This window comes from Notechis scutatus, chromosome 15 (genome assembly GCF_049901735.1).
Source record: "Notechis scutatus isolate UNSWTSFEM ecotype Mainland chromosome 15, rNotScu1.2, whole genome shotgun sequence".
NCBI classification, from domain to species: Eukaryota; Metazoa; Chordata; class Lepidosauria; order Squamata; family Elapidae; genus Notechis; species Notechis scutatus.
This window is the reverse complement of record NC_142023.1, coordinates 3,770,970-3,795,963: the sequence shown is the minus strand read 5'-3', so window position 1 is coordinate 3,795,963 and position 24,994 is coordinate 3,770,970. Positions and strand designations below refer to the sequence as shown.

Sequence of the window (24,994 nt, the reverse complement as noted above, 5' to 3'; positions counted from 1 at the left end):
GAATCTCACTTCGACAAAATATTCTTTTTGCAAACGTCTTACGGCTGGCAGAACGCAAATGCAGATGAAGGAAAAAATAATAATAATTTACTACTCCAGCCAGCTGGCCCTTGCAGACTTTGGGCAAACCAGAGACTTAAACAGACAGGACTTGAGGGATGGGCTTGAGCTAAAAATAAGCCAGGGGCGTGAATGAGCGTGCAACAGGACAATCCGTTTCTAAAAAAAAAGGAGACACTTCCATTCACAATGCACATGGGTTACTATACTGGTTTGGTTCTGCAACCCAACAAGACAGAAAACAGACTCGAGTAATTAGGACTGCAGAAAAAACAATGGCTACCAACCTTGCCTTCCATGGGGGACCTGTATCCTGCACGAGTCAAAAAGAGGGCTGTGAAAGTATCTACAGGCCCCTCACATCCCGGACATAAACTGCTTCAACCCCTTCCCTCAAAATGACGCTATAGAGCTCTGCACACCAGAACAACTAGACACAAGGAGTTTTTTCCCAAATGCCATCACTCTGCTAAACAAATAATTCCCTCAACACTGTCAACTTATTTACTAAGTCTGCATTACTATTACTATCAATCTTCCCATCTTTCCTTTCACCCATCTCTTCCCACTTGTGACTGTGTGACTGTAACTTTGTTGCTTGTAGCCTTACGATTTTTATTGACTGTTTCCTAGTATGATTTGATTGCTTACTGTACCCTATGACTATCATTAAGTGTTGTATCTGATGATTCTTGTCTTGACAAATGTATCTTTTCTTTTATGTATACTGACAGCATTTGCACCAAGACAAATTCCTTGTGTGTCCAATCACACTTGGCCAACAAAGAATTCTATTCTATTCTATTCCTATATTATCCTCTCTTCTCTTCTCTTCCTATATTAAACTCTCTCTCTCTTCTCTTCTCTTCTCTTCTCTTCTCTTCTCTTCTACTGTGTATTTTGGGAGCAAAGTTGTAGTGAGGCTGGATTCTGCAGTGCTGCATCCATGCACATATTTCCCAGTTCTTTCCTGCTAAATATTAATATTTAATTTTAACATTTTGGATCCAGGGTTGCACAATTGCTGCCCAGTGAGTCCCTCACTTAAAAACCCCAAATATTCAAGGCAACCATGGATTGTAAACAACACACATCCTTTATCCCACATGTCTCCCCAAACTACAAAGCCAAGGAAGAGACTGGAAGTATGCAAACTTTAGGAAAAGGAAGGAAAAAAATGCCTTTGGGTTTTCTTATTGCCTCTGGGGGTGGGGAAAAAAACCAACCAAATATTTTATGGAATGCGGACTTTGACAACGGAGGAAAGTTCAAAAACCGACTGAATTCTCCTGCAGGGGAGAAAGCCATTCACAAATTTGCCAAACTCACTCGGACGTAAATAACGGAATGCATCTCACCTCCATTTTGCTGCTTGTCTACTAAAGAAAAATTAAAAATAACCACCGGGAGCCCCGAAGGGGAAGGATTCTTTGCAAAGAAAAAAAAAAAAGCCTTCAGAAATCAGCCCGCTCTCTTGCACACATGTAGAAGCGTACACGAGGGAGGTTGTAGATTTTTCACATGTGATTGGGTCTGATTTCCTGGAAAAACAGCTTACTAGGTTGGACAGGCGGAGGCGGGAGAAGGATCGAACTTCTCCCGCCTTTTAGCATTTCATGCTAAAAGTTCCTCAATTGCAAAAGGGGGAAGGAGGAGGAGGAGGAGGAAAGGGAGGAAAAAGAAAAGGAGGAGAAAGAGAAAGGGGGAGAAGGAGGAGGAGAGGAGGAGGAAGGGGAGGAAAACGAAGAAGAGGAGGAGGAGGAGGAGAAGGAGAAAGGGGAGGAGGAGGAAGAGAAGAGGAGGAGGAAGGGAAGGAGGAAAAAGGAGGAGAAGGAGGAAGAGGAGAAAGGGAGAGGAAGAGGAAAAAGAAGGAAGAGAAGAAGGAGGAGGAGAGGAGGAGGAGAAAGGGGAGGAAAAGGAAAAGGAGGAGAAAGAGAAAGGGGGAGAAGGAGGAGGAGAGGAGGAGGAGGAAGGGGAAGAAAACGAAGAAGAGGAGGAGAAGGAGGAGGAGGAGAGGAGGAGGAGGAAGGGGAGGAAAACGTAGAAGAGGAGAAAAAGGAGAAGGAGAAAGGGGAGGAAGAGAAGGAGAAGAGGAGGAGGAGGAGGAAGGGGAAGGGGAGGAAAAAGGAGAAGGAGGAAGAGGAGAAAGGGAGAGGAGAAGGATAAGGAAAAGGAGGAGAAAGAGGAAAAAGGAGAAGGAGGAGGAGAGGAGGAGGAGGAAGGGGAAGAAAATGAAGAAGAGGAGGAGAAAAAGGAGAAGGAGAAAGGGGAGGAGAAGGAGGAGGAAGGGGAGGAAAAAGGAGAAGGAGGAAGAGGAGAAAGGGAGAGGAGAAAAAGGAAAAGGAGGAGAAAGAGGAAAAAGAAGGAGGAGGAGGAGAGGAGGAAGAGGAAGGGGAGGAAAAAAAGAAGAGGAGGAGAGGAAGAGAAGGGGAAAGGAGAAGGAGAAAGAAAAGAAGGAAAAAGAGGAAAAAGGAGGAGGAGGAGAAGACGGTAACAACATGTGGGAGAACTTGGAATGCGGAATAGGAATGCACAGTGATGCAAGATGAAAGAGATTAAAAGATTTACAAAGATGTCAACATTTTGGAAGAAAGGAAAACAGGGATGGCGGGGTAAGCCAAGGACAACTTTCTGGGGGTGGGGGAGAGAAATGGCTAAATATTTCTACAGGCAGGAATTTTAAATGCTCCAGGGATGGGAAGTCTTTCAATTTGATAAACATAAAATAAAATAAAAGCTGTTGCAAGAAATCCCTTGGAACACAGGCCAGCTCTGATAGGCTTTTTATTTTTATCTATTTGTATCCTGTCTTTATTATTTATACAAACAATTGAAAGAGGGGAACATAAACACACCTTTCTCCTCCTATTTTCACCACAATAACCCCATGAGAGGTGGGTTGAGGAGACGGACTGGCCCAAAGTCCCCCAACCATCTGACTGGGTCCAAGTCACTTAGCTGGCTTGTCAGTATATAAGAAATTATGAGCGAGGATAGCCATAACAAGAAGTCAGCCGATGGGAACTGTTTGGTGACTAAGAAACAGCACCTGTTGTGAGCCACGCCAGACAGCTCGGAGCCTAGGTGTGGCTTAGGGTAACTGAGCTGTAGAAATATAGAGCAGCTGTGATTCCGAGTTCTGGTTGCTTCTGCTTCTTGCAAGAGCTGCATGGGTATTGTATACGCGCATCATGCTTTCTATTATTGTATATAAAGAGGTTTCTTCTACAAATTAATCCTGCTGAATTATTTACGTGGGTGCTGGTTGGATTGCTGCAAACTCTAACATGGCTTTCATGCCTAAGGCAGGACTAGAACTGTTCAGGGTAGCCGGAAAACCGCCAGTCACTGAAAGGATGGGAAGCGCTGTCTTTAGAGGGGACTGTGATGACCCAAAGGGGCATGGCACAAAAGCAACAAAGTCCCAAAAGTAGGTAAAGTCCCTTTAATTCCTCCAACTTGGCCCCCCAATGTCCAGTTATCATTGGCTGGAGAAAAAACTTTCCCAAGAACAGTTTTTAAAAGGAAGAAATTCAATCCGAACCAAAAGTAGATCTAAATTATAAATAACACAAACCACGCTGCAGCAATTAACGAGACAGGGCAGGATAAGGAATTGCAGAACTCAAAAGATAACGAAACACACACGGTTGGGAGGATGCCAGAACCCAGATAAGACTTGACAAACAAAGATAATGCACCCTTTGCTTCCAGAAAGGTGCTGTGCCCAAACGCCCTTTTAAAATCCTGTTTTCCCAGCTGCAGCTAATGAAGGGAATCAGGGCCTTTTTCTCCCTCATAACCTACGTTGCTCCCTTATCCGTTCCTCCCTGCATGCCCTAGGATGAAGAGGTGGGTGGGCCTGGGTCTTCCTCTGAATGCCCAGCCGGACTGTACCCTTCCCCAGTTTCCTCCACAGCCACCGGAGCCACGCTCCCATGTCGGCTGCTCGACCTCTCCCTTGGAATCAGATTCCAACAGGGGCATGACAGGGACGTCCAGAGAGACACCCCCTCCCTCCCCCCAAATCTCTGATCTCTCCCAGCCTGCACTGATTGCAGCTAAAGAGCAAACAACAAAGTTAAACAATGGAATGCCTTGAAATCATAGAGAAGACTTGTTAGCTCAGGGGTTAAAGATTTTGGCAGCCGTTCGCTCTCCAAGCTTGTTTCAATTTGGTTTCTGGACCTTTCGTTACCAGACTGGGTAACAACATCAGCAGGATTTTCTTGTCCAAGTCTCCCTAGCTTATAAAATGCCTTGTGTGGTAGCATGATCAGAACACGTTGTTGCCTCCTGGAGTTGTGGGTGCTTCATCACTGGAGGTCCCAAAGGTACTTTTTTAGGAGGCAACTGGACTTTCCTGTATTCTTCGAAGATGTTTGCTTCTCATCCAAGAAGCTTCTGGATGGTGGGAAGGATTTATATTCCTTGCAGACGATTCCTGCAGTCTGCAATTTTTCCCCCCTCTGGAAATCCATTCCTATTCCCCCACCATTCAGAGTGTCCATCCCAAATTGTGTAGTTAAAAGTCCGTAGAGGTTCTCATTCATCCAGGTCATGGTTGACGCAAAGGTGCTTTTTCAAGAGGCAACTGGACTTTCTGGTTTTTCCTCTGAAGATGCTTCGCTTCTCTTCCGAGAAGCTTGCTCAGCTCTGACTGGATGATGGTGGGGAATGGAAGGATTTATATTCCTCCTTGCAGACAGCTGGTCATTTGCATCCTTTTAGAGGGTCATTGAGGCCACTTGGAGGTTTATCAGTGTCCTCAGTGCTCCTGGTCTCTGCAATTTTCCTCTGGAAATCCATTCCTCCTCCCACACCATTCCAAGAGTTTTCATTCCAAATTGCACAGCTAAAAAGTCTGTAGAGTTTCCTCAGTCACCCAGGTCAAAAACCAAGAAAGAACAAGGGTGGTGGGTGAACCAAGAAAGCCTCTTGGAAAAATAGACTGGACAATCATTTTGACCGGGATGGTATGAGGTCTCCTGCCTTGAGCTGGAACGGGGTGGACTCGGGTCCCTTCCAGCCCTAGGGGAGGTTCTCTAGGTTCCAAAGGAACACTGATCCCATTCAGCTTTTGCCAGCAAAAGAAACAAACAATAAAAAGGATACGAAAAACGCTACCCGTTGCAATTTTGTTACTGATTAATAAGAGGGAGTTGCTACTCCGGGTCGCCTCTTGCTTTGCAACAGGGAGGAGGAGGAGGAGGTTCTACAGCCCACCCGATATTTTTTTTGCACGCGTGGATTTAACCCCACCGCCACGTCCAGCCATGCCTTAGGCGAAAGCGCAGGGGCCAGCCCGCGATCCTCACACGTGCGCTCCAGACCTGCGCCGGCTGACGCAACCCCAGCGGAGGTGGCTTTGCGAATAAGCCTCGCCGAAGCTCACCTGATATTCCATCCTGGGCGCTCGGGCCGGGCGGGCGCTGAGCCACCGCCGCCAAGCCCAGGAATAATAGGCCGGCGGAGCTGCTGCGGGCGCCGGTTGCAGAATGAGCGCCAAAAACCAAGCCCGGAGCCGGCGCGAGCCCATGGCCAGCCGAGTGACGTCAGCGCCAGCCCCGCCCCCTTGGAGCGGCGGCGGCGGCGGCGGCGTTGCTGCAGCGGCTGCAGCTGCCTCGACGGCCACGCCCCCGTCTCAGTCGTCGTCGCCGCCTCCTCCTTCCGTGCGCAGGCGCCTGGAAGTGGAGGCGCGAAAAAAAAAGGGACGCCCTCGTCGCCATCTTTTTCAAGGGCAGATTCCCCTCTCCTCAAGCCTGGGTGGGCCTGGTAGAGATAATAGAAAGAAGAGTACAGAGGGACTCGCAGCTTGCAGGATCGCTTGACAAAAATAGAGGGGGGGGGAGGGGGGGGAGACCTTATAGGAGGTCATCTAGTCCAACCCCCGGCCCAAGCGGCAGATTGTGCATACCGTTCCGGACAAATGAAAAATAAATAAATAAAATAAATAAATAAAATAAAATATAATAAAAAATAAAACATAAAATAAAATAAATAATATATAATATAAAATAAATAAAAGTAAAAAGTAAAATAAATGGTTGTGCAGTCTCATCAAGATGCCGGCTTTCCACTTTGCCAAATCTGATGCTGAACTACAACTCCCAGCCTCCCAAGGGCTGGCTGTGGAATTCTGGGAGTTGAAGTCCACAAGCGGCCCTGGACTTATTGTCTTGATTTGTTTAAAATTATACAATGCTCATCTCACCTAAGAGGGCAGGGGAAAGCAATGAAAAACGCAACACGAATAAAAAAGAAAATCACAATTTGCAGCCCAATGCAAAGAGTTCAGCTGAATGCAAACCCCAAATTTTCAAATTAATTCCCCCCATGCAAAGCAAGGACGTGCAAAGCACGCACCCCACCCCGGCCCACCTACACACACAGCCCCCTCTCAGATACATGGACCAGCCACAGTTTCCCCCATTCCGTTTTTTTTTTTGCTTTGCTTCTGGTGGCAAAATGAAATTTTGATTTCTAATTTCACTTTATTCCACATGCTTCCCGAGCTCGGAGGTAAGGAAATCTACCTGAAGGGATGATTGGATCTTTCTGCTTTCCATTATGGAGCTGCAGCAGAATAGCTTCAGCTTCACTCGCTTGGCTCATTCCTGGGATGGTCTTTGGGAGAAATTAAACATTAACCGCACAGTGAATTGTGTTGCTGCTTTGCGCCTTAACCGGGTTTGTTTACAGACTCCTCACATCCTGGACATAAATTGTTTCAACTTCTACACTCAAAACAACATTATAGAGCATTGCACACAGAACCACCAGACACAAGGACAGTTTTTCCCCCATGCCATCACTCTTCTAAACAACTCATTCCCAAAACACTGTCCAACTATTTACTAAGTCTGCATTACTATTCTTCTTTTCATCCTTCTAGTACCTATCTCCTTTTCTACTTATGACTATAAGCTTGTTGCTTGTAAATCTATGATTTATATTGTTTTATTGTTTCCTAGTATGATTCGATTGCTTATTTAATATCCTATAACTATCATTAAGTTCTTGATGGTTTCTTTTAAAAGTATTATTAAACATTTTCCATCAATTTATAACATATCAACACTTTCAGCGTTACAGCATTGTCAACATTCATATTCATATATTAGTTACTATGTTGATGAATGTATTTTTTATGTAGAGAGCTTCTGCAACCGAAGACAAATTCCTTGTGTGTCCAATCACACTTGGCCAATAAAGAATTCTATTCTATTCTAATTCTTATCCTAATTCTTATCCTATCCTAATTCTTATCCTATCCTAATTCTTATTCTAATTCTCTCCCATCCTATCCTAATTCTTACCCTAATTCTTATTCTATTCTAATTCTTATTCTATTCTTCTATCCCATCCTATCCTAATTCTTATCCTATCCTAAATCGTTATTTTATTCTATTCCAATTCTATTCCTAATTCTAATAATTGTAATTCTATTCTTCTATTTTAACTGGGGTTTAAAAACAGCTGATTTTTCAGCCAGTTCAGGGAAGCCACATTCAGCCCTGCCAGAAAACTTCCTAGAAGCTGCAAGAAAAATCCAAGCAGCGCCCGCCCTTTTAAAAATTTGTGTGTTTGGTGTGTAAATGGGTGTGCATTTTCAGCAAGTTTTGTGAATGGCCAATACCACGCTGGGATTCCCAGCCTTATGCATCAATATTTACTTTTTGCACACCGCGCTGCAAGAAACTCACAAACAAGCCATAATAAACAAGAGTTAATGGAGTTAATCATTGGCTTGGTGTGTCTCTGGATGTTTGATTTTGTGACAACGGAACAAAAAAAAAAAAGCCTCTCCTGATTCGCTTTTTTCCCCCATAGCTTTAATTTTATCATATATATATATATATATATATTTTTTGCAGTTCTTCCAGCTTCATTCATTACTTTCTCCCATTTCTCCCGGGCTAATTCACATTAAATGATCCGTAGGTACTAACTCTGTTGCGATCTACCCAAGCAGGTAATAAATGTGTTCATTCCATTTAATTCATTCGAGGAAGATTTCGTCCCAGTGTCGAAAAACAGGCAAACATGATTTAAGGAGGTTCGATCTGGAGAATCAAAAGAGTCGAGACGAGCTTGAAATGGGAAAGGAAAGAAGTCAGCAAACTTTTCAGGACTGCTGATAGTTGTTATCATTTTCTTCTTCTTCTTTTTAAAAATCACTTCGCCTTCTGAGAGAGAGCTAAGCTTCCAAAAGGGAAGGAAGCACGTCGTGAATTTTACTCTCCTGGGAAAAAGGAGGTTTTTTTCCTTAAAAAAAAGGTGGTTTTTTTTTTGCAAAATTAAAGCGAGAGGGAGAGGGGGAGAAAAAAAAGAAAGAACAGCCCTTCCGTGTTGCAAGAAACAGGCCTGAAGGATCATATCAGGATCATATCAATGGTCACCAATGTCCAGGTAAATTCTTTGGCCCGGGTGGGATCTTGACCAGAAGACCAGGAATGGGAGCTGCACCTATTTTTATCGGATTCCCAGCCCTTCTTCTGCCACGTCTCATCTCTCTGCAGCGAAATAGGACAAGTTACAGCAGCCGATTCGTGCCAGCCAGCCTTGCCTGCCCTCCAAATCCAGGAAGGGGGGGGAAAGTATTTCGGGGAATCGTTTTTAAAAAATAAAAATAAATTGGTAAGCCACATGCTCTCGGCCACCACGGCTCCAACTCCAGTTTAAGGTCCTTGCAGAGTTTTCCATAAATTTGCAATTTTCAGAGACCCGGAAACCGTCCGAATCTGACTAGTCCCATTGTTCTGTCGCCCCCCAAAAAAAAAAGAAAAAAAAAGGGGGAGGGAAATCATAAAAAAAAATATCTAAGAAACCACAATGCGTAAAAATCTCCGCCTCCACGCTATTTTCGGATTCAGAAGACCCGGTCGAACTCAGTCTGATTGGTTGCCGTGGGGTTCCTGCCCTGATTGGCCGGCTGTTGGGGCATGTGCCCGCCTCTCCTCCTGGGCGGGGCCAAGTACTCAAACATGGACTGGTTGTGGGTGGAGAGCATGTTCTTGAGGTCGGAAGGCATGGGGTCCGACCAGAAGAAGTCGTGGTTCAGGGCGTCGTCGCTGTCTATCCGCTGGGCGGGATCCAGGACCAGCAGCTTGTCGATGAGATCCAAGGCGTAGGGATCTTTCACGTAGGCCTTCAGCCGCTCCTTCACTTTGCGCTTCTGTCCCTTGGGGAGGTCCAGCTTCTGGTAGAGCTCGTACTTGTCCACGTTGGGCCAGACCTGAAAGAAGGAAGGGTGTTAAGGTATTGGGAGATTTCATAGCTGGCCAGAGGTTGTAAGGCTGCTGTAAATGCTGATGGAATGGGGATGAGTCAGCAGGGTTATTGCCCCTTTAAGACTGAGGATGGGTCAGCGGGTTTATTGCCCCTTTAAGAAGCTGTCAACATAAGGGAGGCCATGAGAGGGCGGATCTCTCTCTCCTTGTGTTCTATCTCCATTGCAGTTCTCAGTGCAGAGTAACGAAGGCTGATTCCTTGCCTGGTATGTGCCTACCACGTGTCTATATGTATGTAGTAGTCTTGTACATAAACCATTACTAAAAGACAAAGACTCTGTGTGTGCTGTGTTTTTGCTCCTGGGTTGACTCACAATAGTGGTCACACTGCATACACTCTGACAAAGTGGAATTAAGAGACGGCATGCGTCGAGAGAAAAGAAGGACCCGGGGGGGACGGGGGGGGACACAGGATAGCAGTATTCTAGTATTTGAGGGGGTGCCCCAAAGAAGTGGGGGGTCAACTTATTCTCCAAAGCACCTGAAGGCAGAACAAGAAACAATGGATGGAAACTAATTGAGGAGAGAAGCATTCTGGAACTTAGGAGAAACTTCCTAACAGGGAGGACAATTAACCAGTGGAACGGCTTGCCACTAGAAGTTGTGGGTGCTTCATCACTGGAGGTTTTTAAGAAGAGACTGGACAGTCACCTGTCTGAAATGGTCTAGGGTCTCCTGCTTGAGCAGGGGTTGGACTAGAAGATCTCCAAGGTCCCTTCCAATTGTATTATTCTGTTATTATTCCAATTTTACCCATTTTTGAGCCAAAGGGATTGTTCATTTGGGGCTCAGGGATAGCGAAGACCAAATTTCTTTAAGTTCAAATCCCCCCACCCCCAAAAAACAGTTGCAGGGATTGGGTTTGGCCAGTCTAGGGAAAAGGACTGGGGGGGGGACATGATAGTAGTGGTTCAGTATTTGAGGGGCTGCCCCAAAGAAGTGGGGGGGGTCAACCTATTCCCCAAAGCACCAGAAGGCAGGACAAGAAACAACGGATGGAAACTGATCAAGGAGAGAAGCAACCTGGAACTAAGAATGAATTTCCTGACAGTGCGAACAATTAACCAGTGGAACAGCTTGCCACCAGAAGTTGTGGCTGCTTCATCACTGGAGGTTTTGTTATATTCTTTATTTATTTAATATATAAAATACGAAGAAAAACACTGGAGGTTTTTAAGAAGACTCTGGACAGCCATTTGTCTGAAATGGGATCCGATAGGGTCTCCTGCTTGAGCAGCGGGCTGGACTAGAAGACCTCCAAGGTCCCTTCCAGCTCTGTTATTCTGTTATGGCTCAACTTAACTTCCAAAATTCAGTTGGAAAACACCGAAAAGAGGTACAGGGAGAGTCCTCGACTTACGGCCCCCAATTGTTAAGTTGCTAACCGAGATATTTGTTAAGTAAATTTTGTGCCATCTTACGACCTTTCTCACCACCACTGTTAAGTGAATCACTGCAGTTATTCACTTACTAACATGGTTATTAATTGAATCTGGCTTCCCCACGGACTTGACTTGTCTGGGACTCTGCAACCGTCATAAATACGAGACAGTTGCCAAGCACCCAAATGTTGATCACGTGACCATGGGGGTTGCTGCGACAATCATATAAGTGTGAACCACGGTCTTAAGTCCTTCGAACCGTCACTGAATGGTTATATAAGTCAAAGGTCTGCCGGACCTTTGTTGGTTCTCACCTCGGGGGTGATGGAGCCACAGAGCTGGCTGATCAGGGTGAGCTGGTGTTGCTCAGTGTTGCCTTGCATGATGGGGCTCCGTGTCCACATCTCCGCCATGATGCAGCCCGCGCCCCAAAGATCGATGGGGGGGCCATAATCGCGTTCTCCTTAAAAGAAACAAATGCTGAGTTAATTTTCCTAAAAGGAGATTCCTAAAAGCAACTTTGGAAAACGACGATCGGCTTTGCATTTCATGTCCCATTGTGCAGCGTGCACACACACAAAAAATATTACCGCAACATAGCCAACAATTGAAATAAGAGTTTTGATTGCTGGAGTTTGGATAAGGAACCCAGTACCCATAGGCCCAGAAAACGAACCTAATCTAACCCGTTAAAAGTTTCAGAATATCAGAATAACAGAGTTGGTGTTCTGACCAAGGCTCCTGAGACCGTAACTACGCACACGCTTATTTTAAAAACAAGCCTTGTTTTATTGCAATGCTGGGAATTGTTTTCATTCCCAGCCGGTAATGAATCTCAAACAGTCCCTCGAGATAAGCACCCACCTTTCTTTTCTGTGAAATGCTGCCAATAACAGAAGTGTCCAATGAGCTAGAAAGAAAACCAACCGAAGTACAAAGAGCTTCAAGACTGAATCTGAACCGAATGACTTTGCTTCCTGCAAAGGTTTTGTCATCTTTGCCTGTCCTTTATACCTTATGGGAGGGGCAATCACCTCCCAGCCTTACTTTACTTCACTTCTATTCTACATTCTATTCTACATTCTACATTCTATTCTATTCTATATTCTATCATATATTCTATTCTATTCTATATTCTATATTCTATATTCTATTCTACATTCTATTCTACATTCTACATTCTATTCTACATTCTACATCCTACATTCTATATTCTATCCTATATTCTATTCTATTCTATATTCTATTCTATTCTACATTCTATTCTACATTCTACATTCTATTCTATTCTATATTCTATCCTATATTCTATTCTATTCTATTCTATATTCTATTCTACATTCTATTCTACATTCTACATTCTATTCTATCCCATATTCTATCCTATATTCTATTCTATTCTATTCTATTCTATATTCTATTCTACATTCTATTCTACATTCTATTCTACATTCTATATTCTATTCTATTCTATATTCTATCCTATATTCTATTCTATATTCTATTCTACATTCTATTCTACATTCTACATTCTATTCTATCCCATATTCTATCCTATATTCTATTCTATTCTATATTCTATTCTATTCTATATTCTATTCTACATTCTACATTCTATTCTACATTCTATATTCTATTCTATTCTATATTCTATCCTATATTCTATTCTATTCTATATTCTATTCTACATTCTATTCTACATTCTACATTCTATTCTATCCCATATTCTATCCTATATTCTATTCTATTCTCTATTCTATTCTATTCTATTCTATTCTATTCTATTCTATATTCTATTCTACATTCTATTCTACATTCTATTCTACATTCTACATTCTATTCTATTCTATATTCTATCCTATATTCTATTCTATTCTCTATTCTATTCTATTCTATATTCTAAGCAGAGGAGCAGAAACCAAAGGTTGACCTAAGGCCCATATCTTATAAGCCAGCCCAGCCATATGGGCACTGGAGCCTCACATGGGGCTCCAGAAGACCGACGCTCCATCAGTCCACAAACTGAGGAGAAGAACCCAAAGGTTGACCGCCTCCTTCTTACCCAGCAGCAGCTCGGGAGGACGGTACCACAAAGTCACCACCCGGTTTGTGTAGCGGTTCGGCTGGCTGTTCTTGGCCAGGCTGAAAGCTCGGGCCAAGCCAAAATCGGCCAACTTCAAGACGCCGTCCCGTGTGATGAGCACGTTGGCGGCTTTCATGTCTCGGTGAAGGATCTGAGAAGGGGTTTGAAAAGATGGAGAGAGAGAGAAACACACTTGTTGTTTTCTTTCCGGGAAAGACCAGCCTCATATTTCCGGGGTCTAAAGAAGCCCAACCTTATTCCGGTGGATGTAGTAGAGGCCATTCAGGAGCATCTGCATCACTTTCTTGATCTCGGAGAGCGTGAACTTGACGTGGGCGTTGCTGAGAAGGCCGGCCAGGTCGTGCTCGCAGAAGTCGAAGACCAGGTAGATGCTGCCTTTGCAACGATTGTAGGGAGAGGCTGCAGGGGTGGAAAGGAAAATGGGAACCTCAAATTTTATCTGCTGTTCTCAAAGGTGGTTTGTTGGTTTGTTTTCCCCCCCTCAAGAGGCAACTGGACTTCCTGGGGTTTTTCTTTGGAAGACGTTTTGCTTCTCAAACGAGGAGCTTCTTCAGCTCTGACTGGATGGTGGTGGGGAATGGGAGGATTTATACTCTTTGTGTCAACTCGTAAATCATTCCTATGCCAGTTTCCGAGTTGCCATAAGGAGGAGGATGGGAAAGGCCTGAGGAAGCAGGGCAACAGATGAAGGCCAGAAGCACATTCCACGCTTATCTTGTGGAGATTGTTGGATCTTCTGCCCTCGAAAATCCTTCATTGGAGAGTGTGATTGATGACACCCAGCCTGTGAAACGGTTGGAGAATCTAATTTATGACACACCCGGGGGAGGAGGGGGGAAACAGGGTTGTTAGGGATAACATTAGTTACCTAACTTAGTTTGGTTAAATATATGTTAGTTAGTTTAAATGTGTGTGTCACTTTAAACTGTAAGCCAAGTATTTTGGGTGCGGTTGTAAATCACCATAAGAGGGAGCAAGAGAGCTCACTGTTCGCCGGCTTTTACTGGAATGCTGACAGAGAAGGATTGATGGTGATTACTGTGTACGTTTGCTGAGAGAAGAAAAGAAGGTTTGATTTTGCTTCATATCTCTGACTGCAAAAGAGATACATCATTGGACTGATTGTAAGTTGAATGACCTATTTTCTACACTGGACTTTGCAAACTGAATAACCCTCGGATTGTCTGAACTTAGTGTATGACATTTGGACTGCTTTGACTATGCTATAACTCTTGCTGGAATAAAAACTATTTAATTGCACAGTGTATCTGTCTTACTGAGTACTACAACACTGTACTTACTGAGTACTTACTAAAGCTACAACAACGCTTTATCTCACACACACTCTCTGTCTGCTTGACTGCCGTTGCACGTTCTGCTAGGGTGTTGTATCCCTAACAAGGGTCATAGGTGATAGTAAATGACGTGTCTCAGAGTTGGCTTCATACGGGTTTAATGGACATGTTGCTCCTAAGAAATCTTTTGGATTCTTTTGAAGCTTGGCTCGAGGATCATGATTTAATTAGGGTAACGGCCAGGAACCCTGAGACCTTGTAGTCAGCTGCTCCTTGGCGTCCATTAGAGAGTCGTTGAGGCCTACATCTCAAACTGAATCACAAATGGTTCCTGTAGTTTATAATTTTTCTGGAAAGAAAAATGTCATTTCTTTCCATTCCCCATCACCATCCGGGCAGAACTGAAGAAGCTCCTTGGATGAGAAGCAAAACATCTTCAAAGAAAAAACCAACAGCAACTCATAAAACATTTTGTATACACGTTTTATAGTTGACAACAGAAAGAAAGGAGGGGAGTTTCAAAGAGCAGGCGGCAGTGTGGAATCGAAAGTACATTCCATTCATATTTTCTCCAGAGGCTGATTCGATGACTGAAGCTTTTGCTGGCGCAAAATCTAATTGGAGAGCATGATTGATGACTCTTGGCTATGGAGGTTTTTTTCGTTGGATGATACACCCACAGGGGTGGGGGGGAAAAGCAGGATCAAGGGTGACAGTGAACTACGTATCTCAGAGTCAGCTACACCCACGTTAATGCCGGCATGGTAACTTCTAATAAATCCTTTTTAGTGTTGGGACTGTGGCTCGAGGCTCATGATTTAATTGGAGGAACTGCCGGAATCCTGACAGTTGCCTCTTGAGATTAAAAAAAGCACCTTTCGTGAACCACCTGAAAATCTCCGTAGATATTTATCTGCTATTCCAATCACTTCATCTGCGTTCGTCCATTTCGTTCTTCCCTCCCTCCCATGGATTATATTAGCCTTCTTTTAGACAGGCATTCCTCGACTTAACGACCATAATGGAGCCTGGTCTTTATGGTCGTAAGCCATGATGCAATGGACATAATTTAATTAATTTCATTACCTTCGTGAAACTTTAATTCCATTTATGCAATTCATATCGAATGGTGGAAAAAAGTGTCTAATTTCCTAGCCATTTGTACAGGAAGTCGACTTACAACAGTTCATTTAGTGACCGTTCCAAGTTACAACAGCACTGAAAAAAGTGAGTTAAGACCGCTTTTCAGTACCCCTGTGGTCAAAATTCTGACGCTTGGCAATTGACTCATATTTATGACGGTTGCAGTATGCCTAGCCTCATGTGATCCCTAGTTGTGACCTAAGGAAGCCAGATTGACAAGCCACAACCGTGGCAAGAAAAGTCATAAAATGGGGGTAAAACTCATTAGCCAAATCTTTCACTTAGCAACAGACATTTTGGGCTCAACTGTGTTCGTTAAGTCGAGGAGCACCAGTACTTGATATCCAATGTTATTCCAATGTTTCTCAATGTTGGCAGCTTTTAAAATAGTGTGCACTTCAACTCCCAGAATTCCCCAGTCAGCCATGCTGGCTGGAGAATTCTGGGAGTTAAACCCCACGCATTTTAAAAGTTTCTAAGGTTGAGAAACGCTGTAGTATTCCATTACCAAAACGACCGAAATGGACACCATGAAGCCAACGTCATCCGGCTCAGATTTAACAGCTGTTTGATTTGGAACACGCAGCTCCTCCCTTGCAAACCATCTGGTTAAATTGACATTGGACTCTTGATTTATGTTAAGCAAATAAAAATTAAGCCTCATTAGTGGTCTGGAATAATTACCTTTAGTCCGGCAAATTTCAATGAGATTGACCACATTTTCGTGCTTCAGCAACTGCAGGATTTTAATCTCCCGTAAAGCTGTGATTGGAAACTAGAGGGAAGGAAAGAGAGGGGTCCATCTTTGCAGACAAAACAGGAAGGTGCGATTCTTTGGCTGGAGTTTTATACTGAGTCACAAGTCAGGGACGGGCTTCACCGTAACTGGGAAACGTGTCGTTCAGAGAGTAACACTAGACCAGGGCTGTCCAACCTTGGCCTTGAAGCCTGGCGGACTTCAACTCCCAGAATTCCCAGGCAAAGCTGGCTGGGAATTCTGGGAGTTGAAGTCCGCCAGGCTTCAAGGGGCCAAGGTTGGACAGCCCTGCACTAGACCAACAATCAAATAAACAATACCCCCAATCAAGGAACTACGGAACCAACTCAGACAAATAATCAAACAGTGAAGAAAAGCCTTATCAAGGAACATCAAGAACTCCCAAAAACACTGATAGGACAAACCCACCAGTAGATAAACAGAGAACAAGTCCCTTCTAAGTAGCACTGATGATTTTCCCCTAGTTGGGCAATGAAACATTTGCAAGAAAATCTTAAAGGTGCTTTTTTTGAAGAGGCCATTGGGCTTTCTTGGTTGTTGTTTTTTTCTTGAAGAGATGTTGCTTCAAGAGGCTTCTTCCGTTCTGACTGAAGGATTTATTTGAACTGAAGAAGCTTCTTGGGTGAGAAGCGAAACGTCTTCAAGGAAAAAACAAGAAAAGTCCAGTTGCCTCTTGAAAAAGCACCTTTGGGACAACTATGGCTTAGATCAGGGGTCCCCAACCACCGGTCCGTGGACCGGTACCGGTCCGTGGAACAAGTTCTACCGGGCCGCTGGCTTGCTGGGCGCCGCCATCTTGTTTTGATGAAAAAGTGCTTCCGGTGAGCTCACCAGAAGCACTTTTTCATCAAAACAAGATGGCGGCGCCCAGCTGATGTCGGTACCGGGCCGCGCCATAAAAAAGGTTGGGGATACCGGGCCGCGGCGTAAAAAAGGTTGGGGATCACTGGCTTAGATGACTGAGGATCTCCACAGAAATTTAGGTTTCACTTCTCATCCAAGAAGCTTCTTCGGTTCTGACTGAATGGTGGGAAATAGAAGGATTTATACGAATTGAAGAAGCTTCTTGGATGAGAAGCGAAATGTCTTCAAGGAAAAACCAAGAAAGTCCAGTTGTCTCTTGAAAAAGCACCTTTGGGACAAATCATGGCCTGGATGATTGAGAATTTCCATAGACATCTGCAAGAAAACAACCAAGGACACAACAATCTTGACTCAACCCAACAAGACTTCAGAGAATAATTAGGGCTGCAGAAAAAACAATAGCTAACAACCTGCCTTCAATCAAGGACCTGTATACTGCACAAGTCAAAAAGAGGGCTGTGAAAATACTTACAGACCCCTCACATCCTGGACATAAATTGTTTAAACTCCTTCCCACTGCACACCAGTACAACCAGACACAAGGACAGTGTTTCCCCAACACCATCACTCTGCTAAACAAATAATTTCCTCAACACTGTCCAACTATTTACTAAGTCTGCACTACTATCACTATTAATCTTCTCATCACTCCTTATCGCCCATCCCCTCCCGCTTGTGAGTGTATGACTGTAACTTTGTTGCTTGTATCCTTACAATTTTTATTGATTGACTGTTTCCTAGTATGATTCTATTGCTTATTGTACCCTATGACTATTAAGTGTTGTACCTGATGATTCTTGACTCTTGACAAATGTATCTTTTCTTTTATGTACACTTTTGTACATAAAAGCATTTGCACCAAGCATTGGATCCTTGTGCATCCAATCACACTTGGCCAATAAAAGAATTCTATTCTATTCTGATTTCTATTCCATTCCATATTCTATTCCACTCCATATTCTATTCTATATTCTGTTCTATTCCATTCCATTCTATTCTGATTTCTATTCCGTTCCATATTCTATTCTCTATTCTATTCTGATTTCTATTCCATTCCATATTCTATTCTATTCTATATTCTGTTCTATTCCGTTCCATTCTGATTTCTATTCCATTCCATATTCTATTCTATTCTGATTTCTATTCCATTCCATTCCTTATTCTATTCTATTCCTTATTCTATTTTCTCTTCTCTTCTCTTCATTCCAATGCAGTGACTACTGAACTGAAAATTGAATAAATTCTATTTCTGCGCTACTTAAGGCCGCAAAAAACATAATGGCAAGTCCCACTATATTTCAGTTGATTTGGTCACTCAGAGGAGGAAATGAACAGTGCAGCTGCAAACACACAATCAGCTGGTTCCTCAAAGGTTGTGAAGAAAGAAAACTAGTTTTGCAATAGTACATCAACTGATCAGGTTTACCCGTTTTTCAAAGCCTGGTGTGTAACTTATAAATGAGCGAAGTCCATGCACCACACTAACTCATATCCTTTCCAATAAATAAAATGCTCAGTCAAAGCATCCATTGCAAAACAGAGGTTGATTTTGGCAAGGTTTAAGGGGTTTAATCAGGTTTAGGCTTGGGAAAATTAAAGAGGGTAAGATCTGCCTAGTGAACTTGGTGTTTTTTTTGCAGACCTTTCGTTACCAAACTAGATTACGTCATCTGGGATAGAAGAATGGGGCTTGTGGAAAGCAGAAGAAGGATGGAAGAGAAAAGAGGAGGAAGAAAAGGGCTAAAAAAATGGGGTTTGTGAAGGTGAGAAGGATAGAAGAGGAGAAGGGGGAAGAGGAAGAAAAGGACTGTGGTTTTTCCTGTAGACATTTCATTACCAAACTAGGTTACAGCATCAGTGCTTGGGATAACAAGAGTTTTGAGCTCGATTTTCAGGTTTCCTGAAAGGGCCTGCTCTTACATTTGCTGCTCTGTCCCCCCTCCTCTGAAGAAGCACCCCAGATTTTCCTTCTCCCCCCCCCCCACTTCACCGTTTCTCTCGTTGCCTGTTCATTCCCCCCAGATGTGTGGGGTGAACCCCGAGGTGCTCGCTCACCCCCTCTTTTTCATTCTCCATCAGCACTTTTTTCAGCGCAACCTTCTTGCCCGTCTGCCGATGTTTCGCTTTGAAGACCTCCCTGCAGAGAAAGCCAAGGAGAGCGTTAAGAGGGGGCGGGGGGGGCGGTTAGGCAAAAGAGGGAGGGGCAAAGGATGCCCGAATGGCCGGGAATGATGGGTTGGTGGGAGCCGGATAGTAGATGGTCCCCCCCGAGGGCAGAAGTTCCATCAGCCTCTGCTCCGGAATCCCCGTTGCTGGGAGACCAGCAACGATGGCAAAAGGCTGGGCTGTCGGGCCCACAAGGGGCAGGACGGAGGACCGGCTGGCGGAGCTCGTGAGGTCTCTCTCTCTCTCTCTCTCTCCCTCCCTCCATGCCAGCATTCAGAAGCTTGAGGTGGGGGTGAAATAAATGGGCATCCCAGGGGCAGCTCAGTCCATGCCAGGAGGGGCATGGAAGGTCCCTCACACAAGGGAAGGTCCCAGGGTTGTGTGTTTGTGTGTCTGTGCGTGTTTGTGTGCTTGTGTGTGTCTGTGCCTGTATATGTTTGTGTGTGTCTGTGTACATTTGTGTGTATGTTTGTGTGCCTGCTGTGTGCTTTTGTGTCTGTGTGTGTTTTTGGTCTGTATATGTTTGCATGTCTGTGTGTGCCTGTATAAGTTTGTGTGTCTGTGTGTTGGTGGTGGGGGGGGTTAGGATTAAAGGAGGAAGAAGATGGCCACAGTGCCAAAGCCACAGGGGGAGAAAGAGACAAAGGGCGACTAAGCGCATTTCAGCTCCCTGTACTACAACTCCCATCTTCCTGAGCTGGGGGTATGGAGGGCTCTGGTTCTTTCCGCCCCAAAGAGGGCGCTGGCGTGGGGGCGTGGAAGGGGCTCCTCGAGGAGGATGGGGAGCCCATGCTGCTCCACTCCCAAGTGGCCGGGAGCGATGGGTCTCCAGCCCCCATTCGGAACCCAGCGGCGGCTGTGCACCATGGGAGGGGGGAGGCGCCCTCCGCGAAGGCGAGCAAGGGGCGCCGGGCAGGAGGAGAGGGAGCGGGGGGTCTGCAGTCCGGCTGGGGAGGAGGGTGCTTGTAGTCCAAGGGGGGGTGCACCCCAGCGGGAGGGGACGATGGGCTGGGGAGTCCACCCACCCACCCACGTGGGAGGCCAAGGCCGGACGCGCCTTACCCGAAGGTGCCCTGCCCGATCTTGGCCAGCTTCTCGTACTTGGAGACCTCGTCGCAGTACGGGCACTCGGCCGCGTCGTACTGCTTGGCCATGGCCGTCCCGGCGCCCCCAAAGTCCGCGGTCAGCCGGCAGCCTCTTCCCCCCGAGCGCGCAGGGGCGCTTCCGGCCACACTTCCGCCCGGCCGCTCCATCCCCTCACCACTTCCGGCGCGGGGAGGCGGGGGAGGGCCCACGCGGGGCAGCCTGGGAGGCGTAGTTCGAAGCCGCCCGCCCTCCCGCCCGCCTGGCTGGCTGGCTGGCTCCACGTGCCCGGGAAGGTGGGGGGAGTGGGGGAAGCCGGCGAAGGACGAGGAGGATGGGCTCTGGGGGAGTGGATAATGGGTTCTGGGAGGGGATGATGGGCTCTGGGGCAAGGGATGATGGGCTCTGGCAGGGGAGGATGGGCTCTCGGAGGAGATCGTGGGGAGGATGGGCTCTCGGAGGGAATGATGGGCTCTGGCAGGGGAGGATGGGTTCTGGGAGGGGAGGATGGGCTCTAGGAGGGGTGATGAGATCGTGGGGAGGATGGGCTCTGGGAGAGGAGGATGGGCTCTGGGAGAGGAGGATGGGCTCTGGGAGAGGAGGATGAGATAGTAGGGGAGGATGGGCTCTGGGAAGGGAGGATGGGCTCTAGGAGATTGATGAGATCGTGGGGGAGAATGGGCTCAGGGAGGGAATGATGGCCTCTGGCAGGGGATGATGGGCTATGAAGGAGATGATGGGCTCTGGGAGGGGAGGATGAGCTCGAGGGAGATGATGGGCTCTGGTTGGGGAGTGATGGGCTCTGAGGTGGATGATGGACTCTGGGGTGGGTGGGAATGATGGGCTCCAAGGGGAATGATGAACTTTGAGAGGGGATGATGGGTTCTGAGGAGGAGGATGGGCTCTGGGGACGAGGCTTAACCCCTCCTCTTTTTTTTGCAAGGGAAGAAGCCTGAAATAAACATTTCCAAGGATGCATTCTTGCAAAAATTTGTGCAATTAATTTGGAAGGGGGGGAATAGAAAAGCTTTCATTCAAAGTTGCCCACAAAGTGAACCTAAACATGAGGAGGATTACATTTACTGTCTTTCATTTAATTTTGCTGAAAAATCCTTCCTTTCCTCTCTTTCTTTCTTTCTTTCTTTCTTTCTTTCTTTCTTTCTTTCTTTCTTTCTTTCTTTCTTTCTCTCTCTCTTTCTTTTTCTTCTCTCTCTCTCTCTCTCTCCCTCTCTTTCTCCTAACCCAACTCATTCTCTTTTGGAATATGGTTGCAAAAATAAAAATAAAACTTACGCCCCATTCCTCCCTGGGAAAAATAACTACCACAAACGCAGACTGCTACTCTAAAAATAACAATTGACAAAAACAAGGGAAAGCGGTAGGGAAAAAACCGTGACGAACACAACACTGAGTTTTTTTTTTACTAAAAATAAACAACAAGGCTTTCTTGTTCAGTTGTTTCCTCTTATCAATTCAATGAGGAACAGAAACATGTGCTGGGAAAGGACTTTTCTTATTTTTTTCTACAACCGTGACGTGAATCAAGATGCAGCTCGTCCTTTTTAGCCCGTTTTGTTAAAATTTAACCCTGGCACGAGGTAGATTTATCTCGGCCGTGTGTCCTGCGCTGGAAAAGGTGGGGTTTTTGCATGCTTTCTCCACGCAAGATCAAGGGATATGGTACGCTGCAGAATTCAGGAGGGTAGCCCACCTTCCTCCCTTGTAAATTCGAAAGTATTTGGTTCTGTTCCTCCCCGTTTCCTTTTTTTTTTTTTAAAGGCCTTTTCGAAAATCAAAAGGGGGAAAAAAATTAAGGTTTGAGAGATAGGCAGGACAGAAGCTAAACAATACAAAAATACACACATGGTGGGAAAAGATGATAAAACAACATACAGGCTTGAAGCCTGCGATATTTTTATTGGAGATTCTACCGGAGAATTATAGTGAAGAAAAAATATATTTAATGATACATATATTAACAGCAGCTAGAATTGTATTTGCTCAAAATTGGAAAAATGAAAAGTTTCTGATGCAGGAGGAGGTGATTAAGGAAATATTGGAAGGTGCAGAAATGAGTAGGTTAACATTGGCAATTGGAGATCAAGAAGAAAAGGAGTATTATATGATTTGGGATCTATTTTATAAATGGTTGGAAAATAAAGCAAACCAAATGATAATCGTTTTAATGAGATATAAGATTGAATAGGTTGTAATATGAATGTAAACTTAGTAAGAAATGTATACAAATATTAATATGCGCAGAAGATATGTGAACCCAGTCGACACACTATATAACTGAAAGATGGTTTTTGTTTTTTGTGCTTAAATAAAAAATAAAATAAAAACTTTTTGGAAGAAAAAGAGAGAGAGAGAGGCAGGGTGCAGCTGTATCTTGTGCAAAGAGGGAGGAAACCCAGCGAAAGACCAAGTGAGGCAGGCGTTAGTGGGTGGGTTGGTGGCTGTGGGAGAGGAAGGGCGGCAGGAAGATTGGTGACACATCATTTGCAAAACTTCGCCTGGCTGAATCGGGGAGGGAGGAGGAAAAAAAATGGCTGAAAGCCAGAAGAAGAAAAGTGGCTTTAAAAGTAAGTGTGGCATCAGGTGAGGGGGGAAAGAGGGCAAGCAGGTTTGATGGCTGGTTCATCTTGGGGCAGGAAATACCCAGGGGGGGGCCAGATGGTACATGTCGGCTTGCACAGATGCTGGTTGGAGGGACACAAATAGGATACCTGCATTTTTAAATCACCACGCCCAGCAAAACTCCTGGACATCAATTAATTGGCCAACTTTTTTTTTCTTTTTTCCATCGTGTGAATGTTCAAGGTGGAGGGGGGAAGAGAAGGACTATTTAGAAAAGAAAACCTCCTTTTTGCGATATTGGAGGTAGCGCAAACGACTTGGGAGGGCTGGGCTGCAAGCTTGAATTGTTTCTTTCCTGAAATTTGGCAGTTGGATTGCTCCCCCCTGCTTTGAGGAGTATGAGAGATAAATCCTGTATTTAAAGTACTGCTTTTACGGGCTGGCTCTTTTTAGTTGGTTCATTGGCCGTTTTAGGAAGGGGAGCGATCTGCAGTCAGGATGTTTGAAGAGGTAAGTTTCTAGCTCTCATGATTCCGAGGCAGAGCGGCCCAAATTTGGGCTGAGCTGCTGCAAAAGGTAAAAATTCAGAAATAACTTCAGCTCTAAGCGTTAGCCGATAATTGTCTTGACAGCAGTGAAGAAATGATTTACAATTGGAGCCAGTATTTACAATTCCATCCAGGTTTTTTTTAAAACCTTGACTATTTTACAGCCTGGGGCTTTCCTTTCTAAATCCCGTTTAAGTGTGTGTGAGTGTGTGTGTCAGGTACAGTGGTGTTTTCTCAACCTTGTCCACTTTACGATGTCTTGGACTTCAACTCCCAGAACGCCCCAGTCAGCAGGGGAATTCTGGGAGGCAAATCCACACGCCTTCAAGTGGATTAGCTTGACAAGACACCGAGCTAAAAGCTGCTGTATAAATGTTTGCCCACAAACTGAAGGCAGTTTTTGTACCTCAGGAGATTTAAACTGGAGTTGATTTCAAGACGAGACTCTGCTATTGACTTGCCTCTCTAAGAGGCTAGTCCACATTGTTCCGAATAGGAGTCGGTTGAATGGCAAACCTAGAAAGAACCTGTCTGTGGTGATTCTCCATCCTCCAGAGCAGGGTTGTCCCAGTGGTGCTTTTTTTTTTTTTTTTTCAAGTGGCAACTGGACTTTTCTGGTTTTTCTTTGAAGACGTTTCGCTTCTCATCCAGGAAGCTTCTTCAGTTCCCATCCAAGAAGCTTCTTCAGGGGTGAAGAAGCTTCTTGGATGAGAAGCGAAACCTCTTCAAAGGAAAAACCAAAAAAAATCCAGCTGGGATTAGAAAGAACCTGATACAGGGCTGATCTTAGCCTGATACGATTTGCTCCCGCTTCTACCTTGTAGTAACCACAAACAGAGCAGAGGCCTTGCACTTACTAAAAGCAGGTGTCAGCTGAAGGAAGCGTGAAATGGGAAGCCGCCCCCTACCCGCAGGAAGTGGGCAGATTTTTAACTGCACAGTATGCAGGTTGTCGCACACTTTGTGCTCCACAATCTCTAGGCAGTCTAACCCCAAAACAGTGGCTTCCTGTTGTGTTGAACTAACACCCACCCACCCATCCTCCCCAGCCAACTGGGGAGGATGTTGGTCTCAATCTGGGATGAGCTGCTCAGACCTTATGCCCGTCTTGTGAAGTTCAGACGTGTTGAAACGTTGTTTATTTAGCAAAGCTAATCTTGGCAGGATTTCAGAGGGTTTTAAAGATTCATACGGACCTAAAGTTACATTTCTCTCCTCTTGGGATTGATAAGATTAAAAAGTGGGGCAAAAAAAGTCCCGGAGTTTGGTTTTTATACGTGATAACTGCAAGAGGGTTGTGTGCAACAAAGATGGAAAGATTTGGCAATACATGTGACAGAAGGATAATTGATGAAGATGATTGTACTTGTTGAAGTGATTAGATTAACCTTTGCTGGGGGGCGGGGGGGGGAGATATTATCTACATTTATTGGTGGTTGGAAAACGCATTAGGGACTTTTTTTGCGAAAAATGAAAAGAATGAACTCATGATCTCTGGTTTTGACAATTCTATATGTACACTGAGAGCATATGCACCAAGACAAATTCCTTGTGTGTCCAATCACATTTGGCCAAGAATTCTACTCTATTTTATTCTATAGGATAAATTATAGAAAGAAGAGAGTCACAGTGTAACTTCAGAAGTAAGTTGGCAACTCTTCTCACAACTGCTGTAAAGATAGAAAAAACAAGAAGGAA

General features: G+C 44.9%; 4 protein-coding genes and 1 long non-coding RNA gene across 9 annotated transcripts in view; 2 read left to right on the top strand and 3 right to left on the bottom strand.

The window, feature by feature from the left end:
- The window catches only part of FPGS (folylpolyglutamate synthase), a 30,572-nt gene extending 23,493 nt beyond the window's left edge, over nt 1-7,079 (bottom strand). Inside the window, exon 1 of one of the 4 annotated variants that reach the window (XM_087944067.1) lies at nt 6,597-7,079. In XM_087944067.1, coding sequence (XP_087800193.1) covers nt 6,597-6,629 — 33 coding nt within the window. In that variant the 5' untranslated portion in view covers nt 6,630-7,079. Of the gene's footprint in view, nt 1-1,418; nt 1,692-5,455; nt 5,648-6,596 lie in introns of those variants that run through there. The other 3 variants (XM_087944066.1, XM_026689627.2, XM_087944068.1) reach the window with 3 other exon arrangements.
- Nucleotides 1-24,994, top strand: part of TRUB2 (TruB pseudouridine synthase family member 2) — a 316,494-nt gene that overhangs the window by 79,894 nt on the left and 211,606 nt on the right. The window lies entirely within an intron of this gene.
- LOC148129450 (uncharacterized) overlaps nt 1-24,994 on the bottom strand; it is a 118,414-nt gene that overhangs the window by 70,869 nt on the left and 22,551 nt on the right. The gene's annotated exons all lie outside the window — the stretch shown is intronic.
- Nucleotides 8,040-20,344, bottom strand: CDK9 (cyclin dependent kinase 9). 2 transcript variants are annotated; one of them, XM_087944080.1, is made up of 7 exons: nt 20,148-20,344; nt 18,975-19,056; nt 15,962-16,052; nt 13,072-13,238; nt 12,798-12,969; nt 11,050-11,198; nt 8,040-9,298 (listed from the first exon to the last, which is right to left on the bottom strand). In XM_087944080.1, exons 1-7 carry the CDS (start codon nt 20,336-20,338, stop codon nt 8,933-8,935), a joined length of 1,218 nt encoding a protein of 405 aa, XP_087800206.1. In that variant the 5' UTR covers nt 20,339-20,344; the 3' UTR covers nt 8,040-8,932. The 2 variants fall into 2 exon arrangements, with proteins under 2 accessions (XP_087800206.1, XP_087800207.1); XM_087944081.1 differs by having other exon boundaries at nt 11,050-11,195; nt 20,148-20,339.
- The window catches only part of SH2D3C (SH2 domain containing 3C), a 38,025-nt gene continuing 35,666 nt past the window's right edge, over nt 22,636-24,994 (top strand). Inside the window, exon 1 of the mRNA XM_026689620.2 lies at nt 22,636-22,753. Coding sequence (XP_026545405.2) covers nt 22,717-22,753 — 37 coding nt within the window. The 5' untranslated portion in view covers nt 22,636-22,716. The remainder of the gene's footprint in view (nt 22,754-24,994) is intronic.